The sequence below is a fragment of the Cololabis saira genome, chromosome 1, assembly GCF_033807715.1.
Source record: "Cololabis saira isolate AMF1-May2022 chromosome 1, fColSai1.1, whole genome shotgun sequence".
Taxonomy (NCBI): Eukaryota; Metazoa; Chordata; class Actinopteri; order Beloniformes; family Belonidae; genus Cololabis; species Cololabis saira.
In genome coordinates, this window is record NC_084587.1 from 27707696 (window position 1) to 27727941 (window position 20246).

Below are 20246 nucleotides of genomic sequence, written 5' to 3' on the forward strand. Positions count from 1 at the left end.
GCGTAGGTTACGCGGCGACGTACGGTGCTTGTCGTCGCGGAACCATAAATCAGCCTTCAAGAAGCGTCCTTGCCAAAGACAAGCACCCTGGAGCGAGAGCACACACTGACTGCACATACTGTAGATTCAAACACGGGAACAAAACAACATGGTATGATTATAGTTACAAGCTTTTCTGATCAAACTGGAGTATTTCATATGAGTTGTTTTTTGTTTATTGCTAGATTTTTACTAACAAATATCAAAAAGTCCCAAGGACAGCTGCCAGGTATATAAGTAAGAATAGTTTTTTTTCTTTTTGTTTTTTAGTTTTAGTTCCCTTGGAGATGGATGAACTCTCTATTTGGACAAAAGGATGAATGGGCTTGTTGTCATCTTAATACATTATTTTTTGTGTAACTTATGCACTTGTACAAATGTTAACAACTTCTCAATCAGTTCATTGCTCTGATCACTGAAGAAATATAAAAACTAAAAAAGTAGTCATTACAAGGTTGTAAAATTAGGTAAATAGAGTATATTCATAGATGAGAACTCAAGGGGCATTATTCATTTAGAAAGTTCAGAAAAAAAGAGAGGAAAAACTATGTACACCCTATGACTCAAACATTTGAATTAAAAGAGGGAGTAGAAACATCTAAACATGAGTTGTTTTTTGTTGTTGCTAGATTTTTACTAACCAATATCAAAAAGTCCCAAGGACATCTGCCAGGTATATAAGTAAGAATAGTTTTTTTTCTTTTTGTGTTTTAGTTTTAGTTCCCTTTATAGTTCTCTATACCAAAATAATCATTTTCACTTCTTGTAACTTAAGGTTTCTAAAGTATTTGACATGCCTGGCCAAATTTGAAGCAAATAAGACACATTCAGATAAAAGGGGATGTTAAAAGCTCATCACACTCCTCAAACTCTGACACTAATTTATCTTAAGTGAATTTGTGATCATGGAGCTGGTTCTGCATCTTCTGAAGAGTAGTATTATTATTAGTGTATGTAGTCATTTGTTAAGCAAATCTGTCTAAAATTATGGCTACTGGAGTACTTCACAGTATTATAATATAATTTCTTTTCAGGGCTCATGACGGTTTTGTCTATCCATTTTTTAACCCGTACTACCCTAACTTACTACCCTTTTTTAGTCAAATGCACCCCTCAAACATCATCCTGTATCAACAATCAGAAAGCTATATCTGAACATAAAACTTCACAGTTGATTCATAGCAAGAAGATAACTATTATCAATTTAATGTAGGGTATAATATTTAATATTTTCAATTTCTGTAATGGGCGGCAACCAGTCTAGGGTGTACCCTTCCTCTCACTGGAAGAGTTGAGACAGGCTCCTGCAGATTCCCATGACCCTAAGTAGGAATAAGTTCAGTTCAGTTCAACTTTATTTGTACCCGAAGATAAATTTGCTTTGCAGTAGGGTGAGTCATCTATAGGACACAATCTAGTATATACACACAACAAGGCCAGGCAAGTTTATTTCTATAGCATAATTCAACTACAAGGTCATTCAAAGTTATTTACAAAGAGATTAAAGATAAATAAAAGCATGATTTAAAATTTAAACAAAAAAGAAAGTAATAAGAACAATATATATTTTACAAAGACACTAAAAAATAAATAAAAAGCATGATTTTTAAAATGTAAACAAAAAAAGAATAGATAGAAATCAGTAGTTAAAATATGATCACGTTTTTAAACAAGTTTAATAGTAACACTATTGGTGGTCCACTTTTCTGGTCTTAGTGAGGACTGGAGCAGCAGAGTTCTGGATGAGCTGCAGTTGTCTAACGGACTTTTTAGGTAAACCTGTAAAGATGCTGTTACAATAATCAAGCTACTAGAGATGAATGCATGGACTATTTTCCAGGTCCTGCTAAGACATGTGATCTTGTATCCTTGATATATTCTTGAGGTGATAGTAGGCTGACTTTGTTTGCCTTAATGTGTTTTTCCAAATGTAGGTCTGAGTCCATCACTACACCCAGATTTCTGGCCCGTTTGGTGGTTTTTAGGTGTATAGATTGAAGCTTTGTGGTGACCTGTAATCATTTCTCTTTGGCTCCAAAGACAATTACCTCAGTTTTGTTTTTGTTTGGCTGGAAAAAGTTATGGCACATCCAGTCATTAATATCCTTAATGCATTTATCAAGAGCCTGTACAGGGCCTCAGCCTCCTGGTGACATTGTAATACATATCTATACACCATAACAACAACATAAAAGGCTAAAACCTTTTCTATTTATTAAGGAGAATTGTAGCAGTAGGTATAGATATCGTTTATAAAATATAAACTGTTTTTAAAACATTTGGTTTTGCATTGTGACATTCTATCCGTGTCCTGACTGAAGTAGCTGGAACTGGGAATGTAGTGGATGAGAGGTGTCTCTTAAAATAGATCCAGACAACATTTCTATCTGCCTGGAAAACAGCATGTCAGGATTCATCTGCTGCTCTCTCGTTATCTTACTAGACAAACTCCAAACTTCTATTTGGTTCAGACAATTCTTATTTTTAAGAGACATATTTCCAAACCAAGACACCATGCAAAAGGATAAAACCAGGATAAAACCAACAAACCAGGAGTCGGCTGTTCGGACTGCCCTGCACAGTTCTCTGGACAAGATTTTGAACCTACTCTGGATTTTTTTAAATGTCTTTTTTATAAAACGTAATAAGTGTTTCTTTAGCGGGCAGCCCATTTCTAATTATGTCATTATAACATGGCTAACCAAACACAGGGTGCATCACTTGTGGCACATTACTGCTGTCAGTTTCATTAAAGGTAAATTGTTTCTCCCAGAGGCTAACCAGCCACAGTGTTTGAAATAACGATAATAGAAAAAAGGAAAAATGAAAATAATTTAATTATGGTCATTTCAAAATAAATAACACAACATAAAAGTAAATGTATGGTGTAATGTGTCAGAGATCAAACAATTAATTTAAATTGTGGTATAAATTTATAACATCAATATTTTCAAGGAAAATACAAAGTCCACAAGCCACTCCTTCAACCCAAGTTCATCCAGATTTACAGAGTTTGCAAAACAAAATCCAGACATGCAGGGAGGTTTCATGGAGCTGGTCTCTCATCTCTGTGACGAGAATGATACCTCCTGGCTGCAGCTTTCTGGTTCCTCTGAGCCTGCGTCAATCCATCTGCAGCTTCTGTTTTCAGCACTGCATCATCCATCTCCGACTGCAGATCTGACTGGTCGTCCTCAGCACTTTGAACAGGCATAGTTTGCAGCCAGTGCTGGTAGTAACCACGGAAACCATCTATCTGGATTAGGTAGTTGTTTCTGGATTTGTACTAGGATAAAAGAGAGACATGTGAAAAGAAGATCCTTGTCTCAAAACTTGTCTCAAACACTCTTGATACATAAAAAGGGCTGAGTTATAAGGACCTTCAGATAAGTAAACAAACATAAATTAAATTTGAAGTTCCTTTCATTTGTACTCTTTTCCTTCATTGTTTGCATTCTGCATTCATGCATTCTGACCTGGTTGTAGTTGGGAGGGTACTGTGCAGCAAACTCCAGCTGTTTGATGATGACCTCATTAGGCCACACCTCTGTGTCACGCATGCTTTTCAGGATTGTTTTGAGGTAAACATAATCCAGTCTACGACCTGCTCGGCCAATCAGAGCAGAGAACACATGGACATTCGGTCTAAGACCTGCGTCCTGCAGAAACACAAGGAGACAGGCATGTAAAGAAGACGGGGAGCCACCCAGTAGCACTGGTGTGTGATGTAATGTGCTAACCAGAAAAGGTCACAGAACTAACAAACAGAAGAGGAGACATGCTGCCATCTATTGTTGAGTCGTCGGATATACTTGGATCAATGAGTCAATTCCCCTCCTCTTAATCGAATATGTGCATTATAAATAAAACATCTACTTTTACTTTGAGGAGGATTTCTTCCTCACCTGTATGTCTTTGAGAAGCTGAAGACCGTCCTGCTGCCGATCACACGCTAGTGCAAGACATCCAAATGTCTGGATATCCACATTCACATTACGCTGTCGCATCACACTCAGGACAGCCTGGGAAGACAAAGAAGCATCTGAGAAACCTGCATGGACATGGAAGTGTCCATATGGGGTAAAAAGATGGTTTATAGGATTTTGAATTTGGTCACTAAGCCCAGTTTTCTGAACCAGTTCAAATGAAATCCCTTAACATACAAGTAAATTATCACAAAAGGAAAAACTCTGATCCTAAAGATAAATATGAGTCATTTCACAACATGAAAGCCTGGATGCAACACATATTTAATTCCTGACTGTGTTAAACAGTCACAGGCGCAACCATCAAACATAAATACATCATTCATATCAATCATTTTGAGTAACAAATGTCTAAGGAACTTTATTTTGTATTACATGGTTTGTTTTTCTTTTATTGTGAAGGTTTTAGAAAATATATTTTGTGTACCAACATGGCAAAATATACTTTAAAGCGGTGCAGAGCCATAACCAAACAAAGAAATTGTGCTGCTTGAGGTGCAAACTTGCTTCGTTTGAGACTGTAGATCTTAACCAAGAAGATACTTATTTATTTGTAAAGTAACTTTGAAAACCTGGGTTTCAAAGTGCTTTATATAAAAAGAAAGGCAAGGAGAAATAACTAAAACCAACATTTGAAGCAAAAAGAATGACAACAACATAAAACAGTACTGAACCTTTGAGTTGAAAACAGATGTTTCATGTCTCAGTTGGGAATGACAAACAACCAGTAAGAGTCGAGCATTATACATTTGTGGTCAAACTGTTAAAACTTCACTAATGTACTTTGGAGCCAGACTGTTTAAGACTCAACAGATGAGAAAGACACTGAATCCTGAATTTGATTGGCCACTGTGTAATCACATCAGAACAGCAGGGATGTGAGAGTTATTTGACTATACTAGTCTAACCCCTGGGTCCTACCACGTTGCTTCTGACGAATGTATGTTGAAATCATGTGAGCATCACGCAGTAATTTACTTGTTTAAAATCAGTTTTTACTGTATCCTGTCCATAATATTACACATATAAAAAGGATAAGGATACAATATAATGTATTCCAGTAAAATATCAGCCACCTTTACAAACCAGAAAGCCCAACATTTGCTTGTTCCGCCACAAATCCTTATTTGGAATACAGATCTCAGCTCTGCAGAGTTATGGGCGTTGGGGACGCTATTTTATACTTTGGTTTGAAAACGTAAAGCTGAGCATGTAAACCCAATACCATCTGTGTGAGTAGACACTATTATAAGTAGGCAAAAAAAGGGAAAAAGGTCTTTTATGATGCAAGTGAGCTCAGACTGTGCTCCAGAAACGAGCTTGGCCATGGGGTTGACTCTGTGTGTGTGTGTGTGTGTGTGTGTGTGTGTGTGTGTGTGTGTGTGTGTGTGTGTGTGTGTGTGTGTGTGTGTGTGTGTGTGTGTGTGTGTGTGTGTGTGTGTGTGTGTGTGTGTGTGTGTGTGTGTGTGTGTGTGTGTGTGTGTGTGTGTGTGTGTGTGTGTGTGTGTGTGTGTGTGTGTGTGTGTGAGATGTGAACTTACCTTAGCATCCTCCAGGCTGCCAGCTCTGGCTGTTCTGCGAATCACAGAGTTAAAAAACGCGACATCCAGCTTCACGTGATGCTGTTTGGACTCCTTCAACAGCACCTGCAGAGCCGCGTAGCTCGGCTCCATGGTGTCAGCCAGCAGAGTCAAAGTTTTGAGGTCTGGACTGAGCCCGTTTGCTGCCATCTTCTCGAGGACACCTTTAGCTCCACCAATGAGGGCGAGCTTATCAGAGGCTCCATCTACAATACCGAATGAGATCACAGACCCTCTTTTCCCTTCAAAAAGGTCCAGCAAGTTAGGCGCTGCAGAACAAGAAGCTAAATCAACAGGCAGTGGCATGTTTTCTGTTTCTCTGACTGGTAGCAGGCTGGTGGGTTGTTTCTCCTCATGGCTTCTGCTGTCTTGTTGAATAAACAACTGCCTCTCCAGAAAGTCAATGTCTATTCTACCCTTGCAACTGGCCTCTGACACATTCTGCCTCTCTCTGCAGTCAGTCTTCAGCAGAATTGTAGCAGCCAAGGCAGGATCGCCAATCCCACAATCCCTGGCAGCTCTTAAGAGCAGGTTATAGTTCTTCGAGTCCGGAAGAATCCCAGAGAGTAGCATCTGGCGCCACACCTGCAATACATTTAAAAGCTTAAAGCACATTATTTACAATTTAAATGAACATACACACACATATATATATATATATATATACACACACACACACACACACACACAACATTGTAAGACACTTCAGTCTTGGTTGACTGTTTGGTGGTTCACAAGTTAAACAGCTGTCATATTAATTTACATCAACTTTCTGCTTCACCTATAGGTTTTCAAAAAACAAAACAATAAATAAAAAATTCATTCCACAGTTCACTGTTCACCTGGATGACGTTAATGTGAATCAACACCATGCAGTCAGTCATCGAGGAGACAGCAGGAACATTAAGCGTAATAAAAACGGTTTGGTACAATCTAAGATAAAATACAATCTGAATAACATAAAAAAGGTCTGGACACGTAAAGAAAGCAACACTGATAGATGATGACATCCTCTCCATCATGAAAAGAAACCGTTTCACAACATCCAATCCGGTAGCAAAACAAAAATCACGGTCCAGGAGTTTGGCATATAGTACTGAATTTAACTGAATTATAATTGATCAAAACCCAAAGGGAAATTAAATTACTGTTACACGTATACTTTTTGACAGAAAACTTAATACAAGATAGGAAAAAAAAAAGTTACCCAGGTCTACACAAAAAAAATGGAAGATGTGAAAAGGAGCTGAACAGTGTGACAATTATTTCACTGCCAAGATATTTTTAGACTCAACTTACTTATATTGTGAATCTATTTCTTTTTTTTGAGAGATTAATTGTAAAAGTGTGTTTATACAACTACTGAAGACACCCCTCAACTTAAACTAAATTCTTACATTGTAAATAGTAATGTAATCAGTTCATTGATGGTATTGATTTTTTCTTTTAGAGCAAAAGCAATAAATTACTGTGATTTTGCTGTAATTCTGTCGATGCTACTGTTAGACATAGCCAAATCATGCGGGACAAATTAGTTCCTGTGAGCACATAATTACAAGCCGCTTATTTTGAGTTCGTGCCATGCTGCAGTATCGTGTTTGTTTGTGTGTGTGTGCGTATTTGATCATTGTATAAGACAAATACTAAAGCCTATAGAAATGATGAATTACTCATCTACACAAAAGAGTCTGCTGTTAGTTTGATGAACCCTTTGTGCACGCTAACATACAACTTCATGTCTGTTATTTATGCTTTTCAGCAAATTTTAAAAAGTTCTTACTTAACAGACCTTGAAAATATAAAGGGCCCTGGACAGCTCAGTGGGTTGAGCAGGATCATTTACAGATGCCTCATGCAGGCAGTGCAGGTTCGAGTCCAAGCATGTGGCTCTCTCCTGCGTGCCCCTCCCTCCCTATATCCATTTCCTGTCCACCTAATTTGAATAAAGGCCATTAATGCCAAACAAATATTTAAAAAAGAAAACATAAGGAAAGGCGGAAAAGCTTAGAGCTTATTTTGTTTATATAACACATCGTATACTGGCATTCTCTCTCCAGCAAACTAAGTAAATATTTGCAGCAATGACGATAATCCACTAGCATGTGTCATATAATCACATTTTTGCAGTAATGTGATTATTGTTACAACCCTTGTAGTTATTATTTAAAGGAAATGGTCCATTCATGTAAAGAATGTTGTTTACTGAGTCGATGAAAGTGTAATCTGATTCTGGGGAGACACAATTATTTATTCTGGTATTATATACTTGTGCCCATTGTGCTAAACTAAAAACCAATAACAATTGTCCTTCATCTCATAAACACTCCATAATGATAAGTTGAAAGTACTATTTGCTCAGGACCTGCAGTAATTCTTTTTTTTCCTTTTTCTCTCTTCTTTAATAATGCAGTCATCCTTAAATTACACCTCAACATCTGTCTTTAGTTCAGCGCATTCACACTGAATTAGAGAAGTCTGTGTTTTACTATAATTTACAGACATTGATCCCGAACATCACATTGAGGCCTAAACAATTACAGTTTGATCACACACTCAACAGTTAGATTTCAGTGACTACTCGTCACATTTTTACAAGTAACAATATCGGAAATTAGCATGTCGACCTATGTTTTTAAGTTGCCATGGTAACATTAAATGTAACCAGAGCTTTGGTTGAAGCCTAAAGTTTTTGTGCTGTTAGAAAGGCTTTGATGAAAGATAAAATGAGATGCAGCCACACGTCATCATCTCAGTGTTGCTCTTCTGCTGATCTGAGCTTCTTGTTTTAAAAGTCTCTGTGTGAATCTTAATATTGATTAAATCACTGCAAATCTACAGACAAATCACAGACATGGTGCATTCATAGAGGATTAACATGAACAAAGTCCGCTGTGAGGACAAGAAATGCCTGCAGGTCCCCAAATAATTTGAATCCTGTGGGAATGGGAGATGGATCTATTAATCAAATGAATACCTGTAAAGCCAGTCTGAACCCTGTTTCTTTGTCTTTCCAGCAGCCCATCAGCAAGAAGTGAAACGTCTTCTGAGTAACAGCATGTCCATTCTGAAGCATCTCCTACGACATATTACAAAAGTCATTATTAGACGCAACACAGTGCATGGTCCATCCGTCCGTGACGAGGTAGACTTACCCTGAGCGTGTGGATACAGGCCTGAAGGTGGTTGGTGACGGCGTGAGCCTTGAGAAGAGCGTGGTACGTGATGGTGCTCAGAGGGTAGCGTTTGCGACGCAGTTCTTGCTCCAGTTCCAGTGCTTGATGGAGACCAGCTTGCTTTGAAGGCGATTCGGCGCAGGCGTTGAACAGTGCAGTGTAGGTCGCATCTGAAGCCTCCAGACCTCGCTTCTTCATCTGAGGGAACAGTTGCACACATTCATGAGGCGGTCAGTGATTGTTTACAAGAGTCTGTCAGAAAAATACACAAATGAGAAAAAAAAATGTCTGATGGCGCTGTGTTACAGCCTTAGTTTAACATAAGAGAAATGAAATAACTAAATTATGTGACAAGAATGATAATCAACTGCATCAAGCCCTTATTTCTGTAACGTAAAGATCTATGAATCAGCCCTGACTACATCAAAGCCTGCAAAAAGCAACAGTAAAACAGCAATATTACATAAAACTTAGACACAAATGAGTAATAAATAAATAATTAATCAAATACTAAGACATATTTTGCTGTCACTTCTGCTTGTATCTCTTCTCTACAAGAAACGTTGACTGACATCCTTCAGTCCTCAATAGAGCAACCGATGCTCAGGTACATAATTCAATCATAAAAGTTAGAAGAATAAATTCAATTTGGTTTTATTCATTTAGCATCTATTACAACACAAATAGTTTCTAGGTGCTTTTTAGAGACACAGAGCAGGACCGTGAAGCAAATATTATTACATATTGGTAACATTATTGAATATTTTGTTAAGAAACAATGGTAAGAAAAATAAGAAAACTCCCCTTATGAGAGAAAAACCTTTAGGTCAATCTGAATCAGAATTATGTTTATTTGCACAAGTCAGGTCAAACAAGACATGGAATTTGACTTGGTTATTTTCGCTCACTGTACAGTACAGTAAATAGGTAATAGACAAATGACAGCTCTTATTAACATATATACAATTTTTAAAAAGTAAAAGGTGCAGCAGTAAGAGGTAGATATGGTTATTGAGTCTGGAGGTTTTGGCGTACAGAGCTCTGTAGCGCCGTCCAGAGGGGAGGAGTTCAAACAGACTGTGTCCTGGGTGTGAGGGGTCTGCAGAGATGCTACCTGCCCGTTTCCTGGTCCTGGACCGGTACAGGTCCTGGATAGATGGGAGGTTAGTCCCAGTTATCCTCTCTGCAGACCTGATTGTCCGTTGCAGTCTGTACCTGTCTAGTTTGGTGGCCGATCCGAACGAGACAGTGATGGACGTGCAGAGAACAGACTGAATGATGGCAGTGTAGAAGGTGATCAGCAGCTGCTGTGGCAGGTTAAACTTCCTTAACAATGATAAGGAAAAAAAACTCCCCTTTTAGAGGAAAGAGATCTTGAGCAAGACACGGTTCATAAGGGGGGACCCTACTGCTGAAGGCCAGCCAGGTACCAGAAGAGAAGACGGAGGGATACTTGATGGAGAGGACAAACAACAGAGAAAAGTATTAACCTTTGGTTAATTTAGATTCACCTCTCAGCCTAACATGCACATTTTTGGACTCTGGGAGGACAATGGCATACACAGTCCAAATGTCCATTTCAGTTTGCTTGTGTTGTTTAAAATCACTCTTTTTCTCTTGATGAAATTAATTTTCATAAAATTATATTGATCCCTGAAAGGATATAATATTAAAGCAGGAGAAAGCCACTCATTTAGTTTTATATTTAGAGGCTTTATAGCTGTGGGCAGAAATGATCTCCTGTACCAGTGTCAGTAGCAGCGAATTTCTCTATCCATTTTCAATACCTGCTTCACCTGTAAGATTCACTGTGTGCTGCTGGGGAGATCACTGTTTGATGCGGTAGTCAGTAACCCAGGAGAACCACAGAGGACTGTCCTCTCTGCAGTCCTGTTCCCTCCCCAAACCTCAGATGCTGAGTGCAACACTGGGTCATGCCACCTGCAGAGGTTTTCTGATGGCTCTGTGCTGGTGGGGTGTATCAGATATGAGCAGCCGTTAAGACTATAGGAGACTGGGGGCCAACTTTGTGGAGTCATCTGCTCTTCGACATCACCAAGATGGAGAGATGGTGTTCAATTTCAAGAAGTCAAGATCTCTGACTGAGGAGGCTTACGTTAATGAGAACTTAAAGTAATTCATTTGTACATCTTGACAACAGACTGGACTGGAAAGTCAACACAGATGTTGGATAGTAGAAGAGAGGAAGCTTAAATATTTCATTGTGTGCATCAGTATGCTGGAGATCTTTTACCAACTGTGATAGAGAAAATAACATATACTGTGCTGCTGGCATCTTTTACTTGAGCAGCATCAGTCCTACAGATGGCAGCAGAATCAATTAAGTAATTCATAGAGCTGAAAAAGTCATTTAAGAGAACCTGGAAATATTTGAATCAGTGACATACAGTTCATCCAAGACTCGTGACAACATCTGTACAGACTGGTACCATCTAATACGGGAATATTGGACTAGACTGCTTTGTGTAATAATTTAGCAACTGATTAAAAGCTTATACACAATAGTCTTACGTCATTGTAGAGTCTGAAGGCCTTTTTGAGTTGTCCAGCTCGACCGCAGCCCCCGATCAGGATTGAGTAGTTGAACTCCTCTGGCTGCAGCTTCTCTCCCTGCAGCATGTCTCTGCTGAAAAAATCCAGGGCCTCCTGCAGCTATTCAAGGAGAAAAACAAAAATAAAAGCTCACTTAAAAATACACGTATACACATCTACGTATACTTTGTTACATTTTCTGAGAAACATACTATACACGATCTCCGAAACAACTGTATGACAGATTCTATTATCATTTTGCTCACCATGGTTACACAAGAATCACATCAGAAAGGAGGTTCATACTCCCGAGGGTAAGAAACGGTTTGATTCAGAGAACGTTTTTTACAGAGCCATGGTTGGCTGGAACTGTATACCAGTTCAGATTTCTCATGCAGGTAGCAAAGATTGGTTTAAGTTTCAGTTGAAACAATATCTTTTAAAATGTAATGAATGATGATTTGACATTTAGAAGGAACAAAGTGAAGGTTGAATAGAATTATAGGTAGTGTACACCCTATCATAATAAAGGTGAAAAGTGGTCAAAGAATTCTAAGATAAGGTCATTTCAGGCAGGTATTGTTATGAAAGTGTTTTATTTGATTTCATTTCTCTGTATTTATGTCTGAGAATGATGGTGATTTAGTTCTCCTCTGTGTTGGTTGTGACTAAGGGAGTTGTGTCTATTATTGTTTTGTTTGTCATGTATAATGTATGTCTGTTATGTACTAAGTGTTAATTTGTGTGTTGTGTGTATGTCGGACCCCAGGAAGAATAGCTAATGCTGTTGCTGATGCTAATGGGGATCCTAAATAAAACAAACAAACACCATACCTGACCTATTGTGTGGAAGTGTGGGGGAATAAGTATAAATCAATAATCCAACACATCTACATTTTACAAAAAAAAAAAAAGCAATTAGAATTGTAAACTTGGCTGACTATCTTGCATCAACAAACCCACTTTTCATTCAAAACGATACACTTAAATTGCAAGATATAATTAATCTGAACACCACTGTAATAATATATAAGGCTTATAACAATTTACATCCGGGCTGCATGCAGGAACTGTTCAAGCCAAGAGAGGGCAAACATGACCACAGGGAAACAGCAATGTTTGAGACAACAGCAATAAGAACAAATACAAAGGGCAGATGTATATCCGTTTTAGGAGTAAAACTGTGGAACTCATTAGATAATGACTTTAAACTAGCAAACTCAATAAAAGCATACAAGATATTATTCAAAGCAAAGGTAATGGACACATATACAGAAGCACAATAAGCAAACAAAGAAGAATGTACACATGCATGAGATGAAATGACAATCTAAATTGGATTTGTCGGCTTCTTTAAATTGGTTTTGTCGTTTTCTTTTCACTTCTTTTCACTTTGTTTTCAGAGCTATCATTATTATAATTATCATTATTATTACTATTACTATTATTACAGTTATTTAAGCTATTATTATCATCATCATCATCATCATCATCATTACTATTATTATTATTTTGTGTAGCCTCATGATAATTCATAATTCTTTTTGTATATTCTATTATGTTAAAAGGTGGGCAAGATAAGCTTTATGCTTCAAGCCCAGACCTTTTCGGTCAAAATAATCTCAATGTTGACCAGGGAAAAACCTGTGGATGTTTGCTTGTGATTGACCGAAATAAATATTAACTAACTAACACGAAGGTAAAAGTAAAAAAAAATGTGGAAAAGAGAAAAAAACCCTGATCAAGCAGACTGACCTTCTTCTCTCTGATGAGTTTCTTGCACTGCAGGAAGTACCAGTAGGGAGTGTTTCTCCTCCTGGTCCTCCTGACAGGTTTCCCCTGCTCTCCAGCCTGGTCTCCAGCCTGGTCCTCTCCCTCCACAGCCTGGTCCCGGTGCTGCAGGGCCAGCAGGTCCGGGCTGGTCTTCCTGAAGGACCTCCTGGAGGACATGTCAGCGGACAGGGAGCCGAACCTCTCCTGCTGGGAGACAGAGCTGGAGTCCAGCGGCTCCACGTCCCCCCTGGAGGCCGCGGACAGGGACACAAACCGGGCCGTGCATGGAGCCGGCGTGAGGACCCTGCAGGACCGGTGTGGGGTTGTTGCTGCCCCCGCTGCTGCGGAGCTCCACAGCCTGGCAGCAGATATACTGCTCCATTTCCTCAGGCACGAACAGGTTCTCAACATACTTAACACTCTTACGTTAGTGCAAATCAAGTAAACATGTCTAATTACTTACGATACAATAAACTACAATGTTTATCCAACATAAGTGTGTGTTTTCTAGGAAGCTGTACTTTAGCTTGAACCCATAGGGAACCACGATGCTTTCATGACACGATCTAGACCCGATTAATACATATTAGAGCATCATAAGAAATAGCACCATTTTGAAACTTTTGGTAATTAAAGAAAATCTCTTGGACCGTTTTTAGAATTAAAAAAAAATCCCAATTCATCACGTGTCACATAAATTATTAGAAAAGCTTATTCTACTCATTTTGTTAGGCAGAAACCTGATCGACTACATCGTGGATAGATTATTCTGCCTTTGGCGTTGACACCTTCACACTGCTGCCTCCTCTTGGTCAGTGTGTCCTTTTATTATTTCTTTTTAGTGGCAGAAGAATTCTTCTGACAGCATCAAATGTTTACATCAATGCTTATAACCATTCTATGCAATTAGTAACTTAACCACATTTAATGAACTACTATACTTAATTTCTTGTTTTTTGCTGAATTATGAATGCAGTTGAAATATTTCTTCATTCAATTGTATTATAGTTACATTTCTTTTTTCTTTTTTTTTTTAAATTAGGGAGAATAAAAAGGGGTGAGCTCATTGTGATTAATTGACAGGAAGTTGGCCATGCCATTAAAAAGAAAAGCAAGTGGGTTGGACCATATCTCTTCTGAGTATTTACAATATGCCAGTCTGGGGACTGTCATCTTCTTTGCACTGTATCTCACTGGTTTTATGATGTACAGATATAACCATAGACATAAAGATTATGTTTTTATTATGTCTATTAATAAATAAAACAATATAAAATAATAAATAATAAATAAATAACATTTTTAATAATAATAAATAAATATTTTAATAAATAAAATATTTTAAATAAATAATAAAATAATAAAAAAGTATTATTTATTATGTCTTTATTATGTCTATGGATATAACAGAATCCCATGATGGATCTGCCCGTCCGCGTGACGTCATCACGTACATCAAAGAGATCGTTTTTTCATGTTGGGCGGGGCCTCTGACGTAATTAGTTCTGCGCTCACCAAGGTTACCATGACAACGTTCTCACAACATTCCATTGCATAGTGGATTGAACCTTCAAGACGCTACCTGTTGCAAGACTCTCTGGTGAAAACCACGTCTAACGACTCGGAACACACTTAGAAAACGCTTCAGAACTTCAAACTTACATTTACTGACACATTTCAAACCGTATATATCTTGAATCCTTCAAGACACGACCTGTTGCAAGACTCTCTGGTGGAAACCACGTCTAACGACTCGGAACACACTTAGAAAACGCTTCAGAACTTCACACTTACATTTACTGACACATTCCCTACCGTGTTGATCGCAGAAATGCCTTTTAACGGACGTCCAAGACCCAGACAGGGATTTGTGAGCTCTCCCTGGGATGGAGCTCAGTCCCAGGTCTCAGAAGAACTCCACCAACTCCAAAGGGGGTTAAAAGAGTGCAAAAGAGACCATGATTTCCTGACCAAATACAGGAACAAACTGGAGTGTGAACTTGTTGGTAGCAAAGAGGAAATAGAAAGTATCTTGTCGATCAACCAGAAAATGTACTCAAACACAGTTGACCTGAGAGAGCAACTCCAGCAGCTGCAGGAGGAAAATAAAGCCCTCCACGAGGAAAACAAAAATCTGGAAGAGTACAACATGGAGATCAGTCTCCAGCAGAAGCAAGAACAGGAAAAATCCTGGGTCCGGGTGGAGGAGGCTCTGGCAGAACTGACAAGTAAAAGGCAAGGGTTCGAGGAAAGAGGGGTCGAGGTTGAAAAGGAGAAAATGAACCTGGAAGAGCTCAAAAGACAGACTGAAGAAATAAAACTAGAATACGAGAAGGAAAAAATGGATCTGAAAGAGCAGAAGGAAAGCTTGCAAAGAGAAGAAAAGATAGTGATGGAGGGCAAGAAAAAACAGGAGATGGAGATGGAAGTGTTGCAAGCAGCAAAGCTTGATCTGGAGGAGAAGAGGTCAGACCTGCAACTGTTGCAGTGCAACATTGATGTGGAGAAAGCTGAGATGAAGCAAATGAAGGAACATGCTGTAAACTTGCAGAATGAGAAGAACAAGTTGCAGGGAGAGATCACGATTTTAATGGAGAAAAAGAAAGAAATGGAAACGGGTCAGAAGGACCTGGAAATGGAAAAGACACAAATGTGTGATACCGAACTAAAAACAGACAAAGACTGTGCAGAACTCAAGAGAGAGGTGGAAAGTGTGGAGGAAAAGGAAGATGAAGCAGCACAGGAGAAAGAATTGAAAGAGGAGGATGAGAAACTGCAGCTGGAGACACAATTAGAAGACAAAGAGAGAATCCTGGAGGAGGAGGAGGAGGAGGAGGAGGAGGAAGATGATGATGAGGAAGATGATGATGCTGAGGAGGAAGACGAGGAGGAGGAGGAGGAGGAGGAAGATGATGATGAGGAGGAGGAGGAGGAGGAGGAAGAGCAGGAGAAGATTGTTAAAAAGGAGAAAAAGAAGAGATGTTTCTTAAAGATCTTCAAGAAACAAAGAGATGAGGAAAGAAGAGATGAACAAGTACAGAAAAAATGGAATGACATCAAAGAAAAAGACGAAGAGCATCCTAAAGAAATGGAAAGGGGAGAGGACAAAAAGAAGGAAAAGGTGGTGAAGAAGAAAAGTTGGTTCAGCCGTATTTTCAAAAAGTCCAGCGGAGAGAAGGCTGCTGGGAACCAGTAGCTCAGCGACTTCACCTCCTCTCCTCCTCCTCTCCAAATTCTTCTCCCCAACATCTCTTCTCTTCCCGTCTTCATCCTCTCATTTCCAGATGGCTTTATTGCAGGAGGACAATAAAGCCCTCCAAGAGAAAAACAAGTCGACAGACAGGAAACGGAGCAGCTGAACTTCACCTTCAGAGGCTCTTCTGATGCTCGTCGTCGCATTTGGTGACGAAGCTTCAGCAGCAAGAAGCAAGAAAAAGCACAATTAAAGCTGCAAGCAGCGATGAATGGGCCCTCGCACTCATGGCCACCGCCCCCCATTAGCATATCAGAAATTACACCACCCACGACTTCCTATGTCAAACCATTCAAAAGTTATAGCAGAAAATAGGGACAACCAATCAGAAGAAGGGGAGGGGCTAATTTTCACCAATTATGGTCAAGGACTCAATACCGAGTCCGATGACACCACCCACGACTCTTTATGTCAAACCATTCAAAAGTTATGGCAGAGAAAAGTATTCTAGGGGGCGCTGTTGAGCCGTTAGGCCACGCCCATTAATGCAAACCATGAAATATCAAATTTATCGCCAGGCCTGGCTTGCATGCAAAATTTGGTGACTTTGGGGAACTATCAAATATGGACCAATCAGATGAAGGGAGGGCATGCTTTATGGCGTCTAGCGTCGCCACGGTAACACTTTTGAAAGACAAAAGTAATGCGTGTAGTCGCAGGATGGAGACGCATATTTTGATGTATAACACACCTGGGTGCACGTTACGGTTCGGGCCGTATTAACTGCCGAAGGAATAAATTGCGCCAAAATTAGACGATTAATTAAAAATGTTCAAAATGGTCGACTTCTTGTTCGGTTTCGGCCATGGCGCCAAGAGACTTTTCTTTAAGTTGCGACATGATACAGGTGTGTACCGATTTTCGTTCATGTACGTCAAACCGTGTTGGGGGGCTTGAAGCACAAAGTTTTCTAGTGGCCGCTGTTGAGCCATTTTGCCACTCCCATTAATGCAAACCATTAAATATCAAATTTTTCGCCAGGCCTGGCTTGCATGCAAAATTTGGTGACTTTTTGGGCACGTTTAGGGGGGCAAAAAGGCCGTCCTTTCGTCAGAAGAATAAAGAAAAAGAAAGAAAGAAAGAAAGAAAGAAAGAAAGAAAGAAAGAAAGAAAGAAAGAAAGAAAGAAAGAAAGAAAGAAAGAAAGAAAAAATTCCTACAGATACAATAGGGCCTTCGCACTGTAAGTGCTCGGGCCCTAACAAGTGCAAAGAGCAACAGCAGAGATACGTCCGGATGCTCTTCGCGGACTACAGTTCTGCATTTAACACAATAATCCCAGACATCCTCATCACAAAACTGACCACCATCGGCCTGCCCCCTCTCACATGTGCCTGGATTAAAAACTTTCTCACCAACCGACCCCAGACTGTGAGACTCGGCCCCCACCGGTCCTCCACCCGCATGCTGAGCACCGGCTCTCCACAGGGCTGTAGGCTGAGCCCCCTCCTGTACAGCCTGTACACCAATGACTGCAGTCCGACCCATAACAACAACCTGATCCACTGGGCGGTGCCCCTCACCCTTCTTCTCCATTTCCATTTTTATGTATTATAAGTACCTCATAGCTATCATTTTTGTCCATCGTTCCTGTAGTTTCTTGTGCTGGCCCCCTTTTTTCTCTTTTGTGCATGTTTGCAGGCCGGAGCTTCAGGAGCTGCGTGCTGGCCTGCGGTCCCCCCCTCTGGTCATCCCGCTGCTGCTTCCACCTGCCTGCCCCCCCCTCTGGTCATCCCGCTGCTGCTTCCACCTGCCTGCCCCCCCCTCTGGTCATCCCGCTGCTGCTTCCACCTGCCTGCCCCCCCCTCTGGTCATCCCGCTGCTGCTTCCACCTGCCTGCCCCCCACCTCTGGTCATCCCGCTGCTGCTTCCACCTGCCTGCTGTGTGCTGCTGACGTCCCCGACTCCCCCAGTCTGGCCTTCGGCAGGAGGGTCTCCCCTTATGAGCCTGGTCCTGCTCAAGGTTTCTTCCCTCCTAAAGGGGAGTTTTTCCTTGCCACTGTTTGGCTTAAGGTTTTTTCCCACTATGGGAGTTTTTACCTGCCATTGTTTATGTAATAATTGCTCGGGGGTTTATGTTCATGTTCTTGTCTCTGGAAAGATCCTAGAGACAACTTTTGTTGTATTAGACGCTATACAGATAAAATTGAATTGAATTGAATTGAATTGAATTGAGTTGAATTGAATTGAATACCGCTCATCCATGGAGAGCCTGCTGACGTACTGTATTACAGTCTGTAAATTAAGATATCAAGTGTTAAAGTATGAAATTCTTTGTTTTGTTGTTTTGTTTTCTTATCATATCTTGAATTGTTATTTTTTACATGTACAAAATAAATCAAATCGAATTTTAAAAAATCGAATACTTTTTCCCGGCCTATCTGTGCAATATTCCACCACATGTGTAGTAATATGTTATTATCTGTAGATAGGATCTCAGGTCTTGATTTGACTATTTAAAAATGCACCTTAGCCTTTTTATATTATTTATATTTCTTGTATCTGTTTGCGCTGTCTTGCACTGGAAAGGTGATGTTGCTTTTAATCTCACTGTAGCCATGTATAATGGCAATAAAGTATTCTATTCTATTCTATTCTATTCTATTCTATTCTATTCTATTCTATTCTAACACACAGATGCTTAAGTGTGTTTAAGAGAAGCACTGTGTAGATAATTATATTTATGCTTTGAAGGAGATTATAAACAGATATAGAAGACACATTTCATAAGGTCTTTTTTAAACATGTTATCAATGCTTGAAAAGATTTTGATTGTGCAAACTGTCATAACTGTCATAACCTATACTTGCAAGGAAGGTTCCCAACTGCAATGTGAGAATCTTGGCTCAGTGGTATTCTCACCAGACATGCAGATTAACCAGAGACTTCAATATTTGATGTAAGCAATTATACAAGGTCGGACACCTGCAACTGGTGTTGTGAGTTGTATAAGCAATCAAAACACTTTTGTGCACATATGTTTAACATGTGTTTACATTGTGAAAGTTTAGAGGAATATGCACTCCACAGTCATTGACATATTACAGGAATGCCTGAATGCAAACTTTACAAATGGCATAAAATGATCCCTTGAGATTGTGATTGAGGAGGCTCAGATGGTCCAGTGCTGGTGAGTTATTTGACACCTGTCAAACAGTTATGAGAAATGTAATGCATGAATTCATTTGGCGACTGGATGCTTCTGACTATGACACTATTTTATTTTTGTCAAACATAGGTTCAGCTTTGTTTGGTATCAGTCCCTGCTGTGGAGTCAACAGTACATTCTAACCTTTAAAAAGGTTCATATAGGGAGAAAATCCAATTTTTGTTTTTAAATTTGAAGTGTTTATTATGTATTGACATTAAAAACATTCCAGTTTTGTCTAAGTTATAATTTTGTATCACTATGAATACTTTTGGGTTTTTCTTTTTCTATAAAACTTTTTTTGATGATATGAGTGGGGCAGAAGTCTCAGAATTATGTATCAAATATGATATATCTGACATTATAGGGTTATGGTAGGGACATGTACATTTTTGATCTTATGTCAATTTTTAAATTTTCTACCAATGCTTTTCTTTTCCCTTGCTGTTCATTATTATTGTACTTTAATTTAGATAAGTAAAACATTCATAAATACCACCAGTAGTGCTTAAAGTTCCACAAAGAGGGAGAGGGAGAGAAAAGAAAGACTGACTAGGCTCAACCTTCTTGTTAAACTCGCAGCTGGGACTAAAACAGGAACAATTCCCTATAATCACCATGATTCCTTCAACTCACGCGATATATCAGTGTGGGCATGTGGGATTATGGTGTATATTCCCTGTTAAAAGGTGAAAAACCACACATACCAAAATTTAAAAAAAATAAAATACACAGGCAAGAA

The 20246-nt window shown here is 39.4% G+C and overlaps 1 protein-coding gene across 1 annotated transcript; it reads right to left on the reverse strand.

Annotated features, from left to right (window-relative positions):
• Positions 1-1738: 1738 nt before the first annotated feature.
• On the reverse strand, positions 1739-13670 carry ptcd1 (pentatricopeptide repeat domain 1). Its single transcript, XM_061719876.1, has 8 exons — positions 13087-13670; positions 11311-11451; positions 8758-8976; positions 8580-8681; positions 5567-6190; positions 3945-4061; positions 3516-3698; positions 1739-3325 (listed from the first exon to the last, which is right to left on the reverse strand). The coding sequence occupies exons 1-8, from the start codon at positions 13513-13515 to the stop codon at positions 3086-3088; spliced, it is 2055 nt and encodes a 684-aa protein (XP_061575860.1). The 5' UTR covers positions 13516-13670; the 3' UTR covers positions 1739-3085.
• Positions 13671-20246: the final 6576 nt, after the last annotated feature.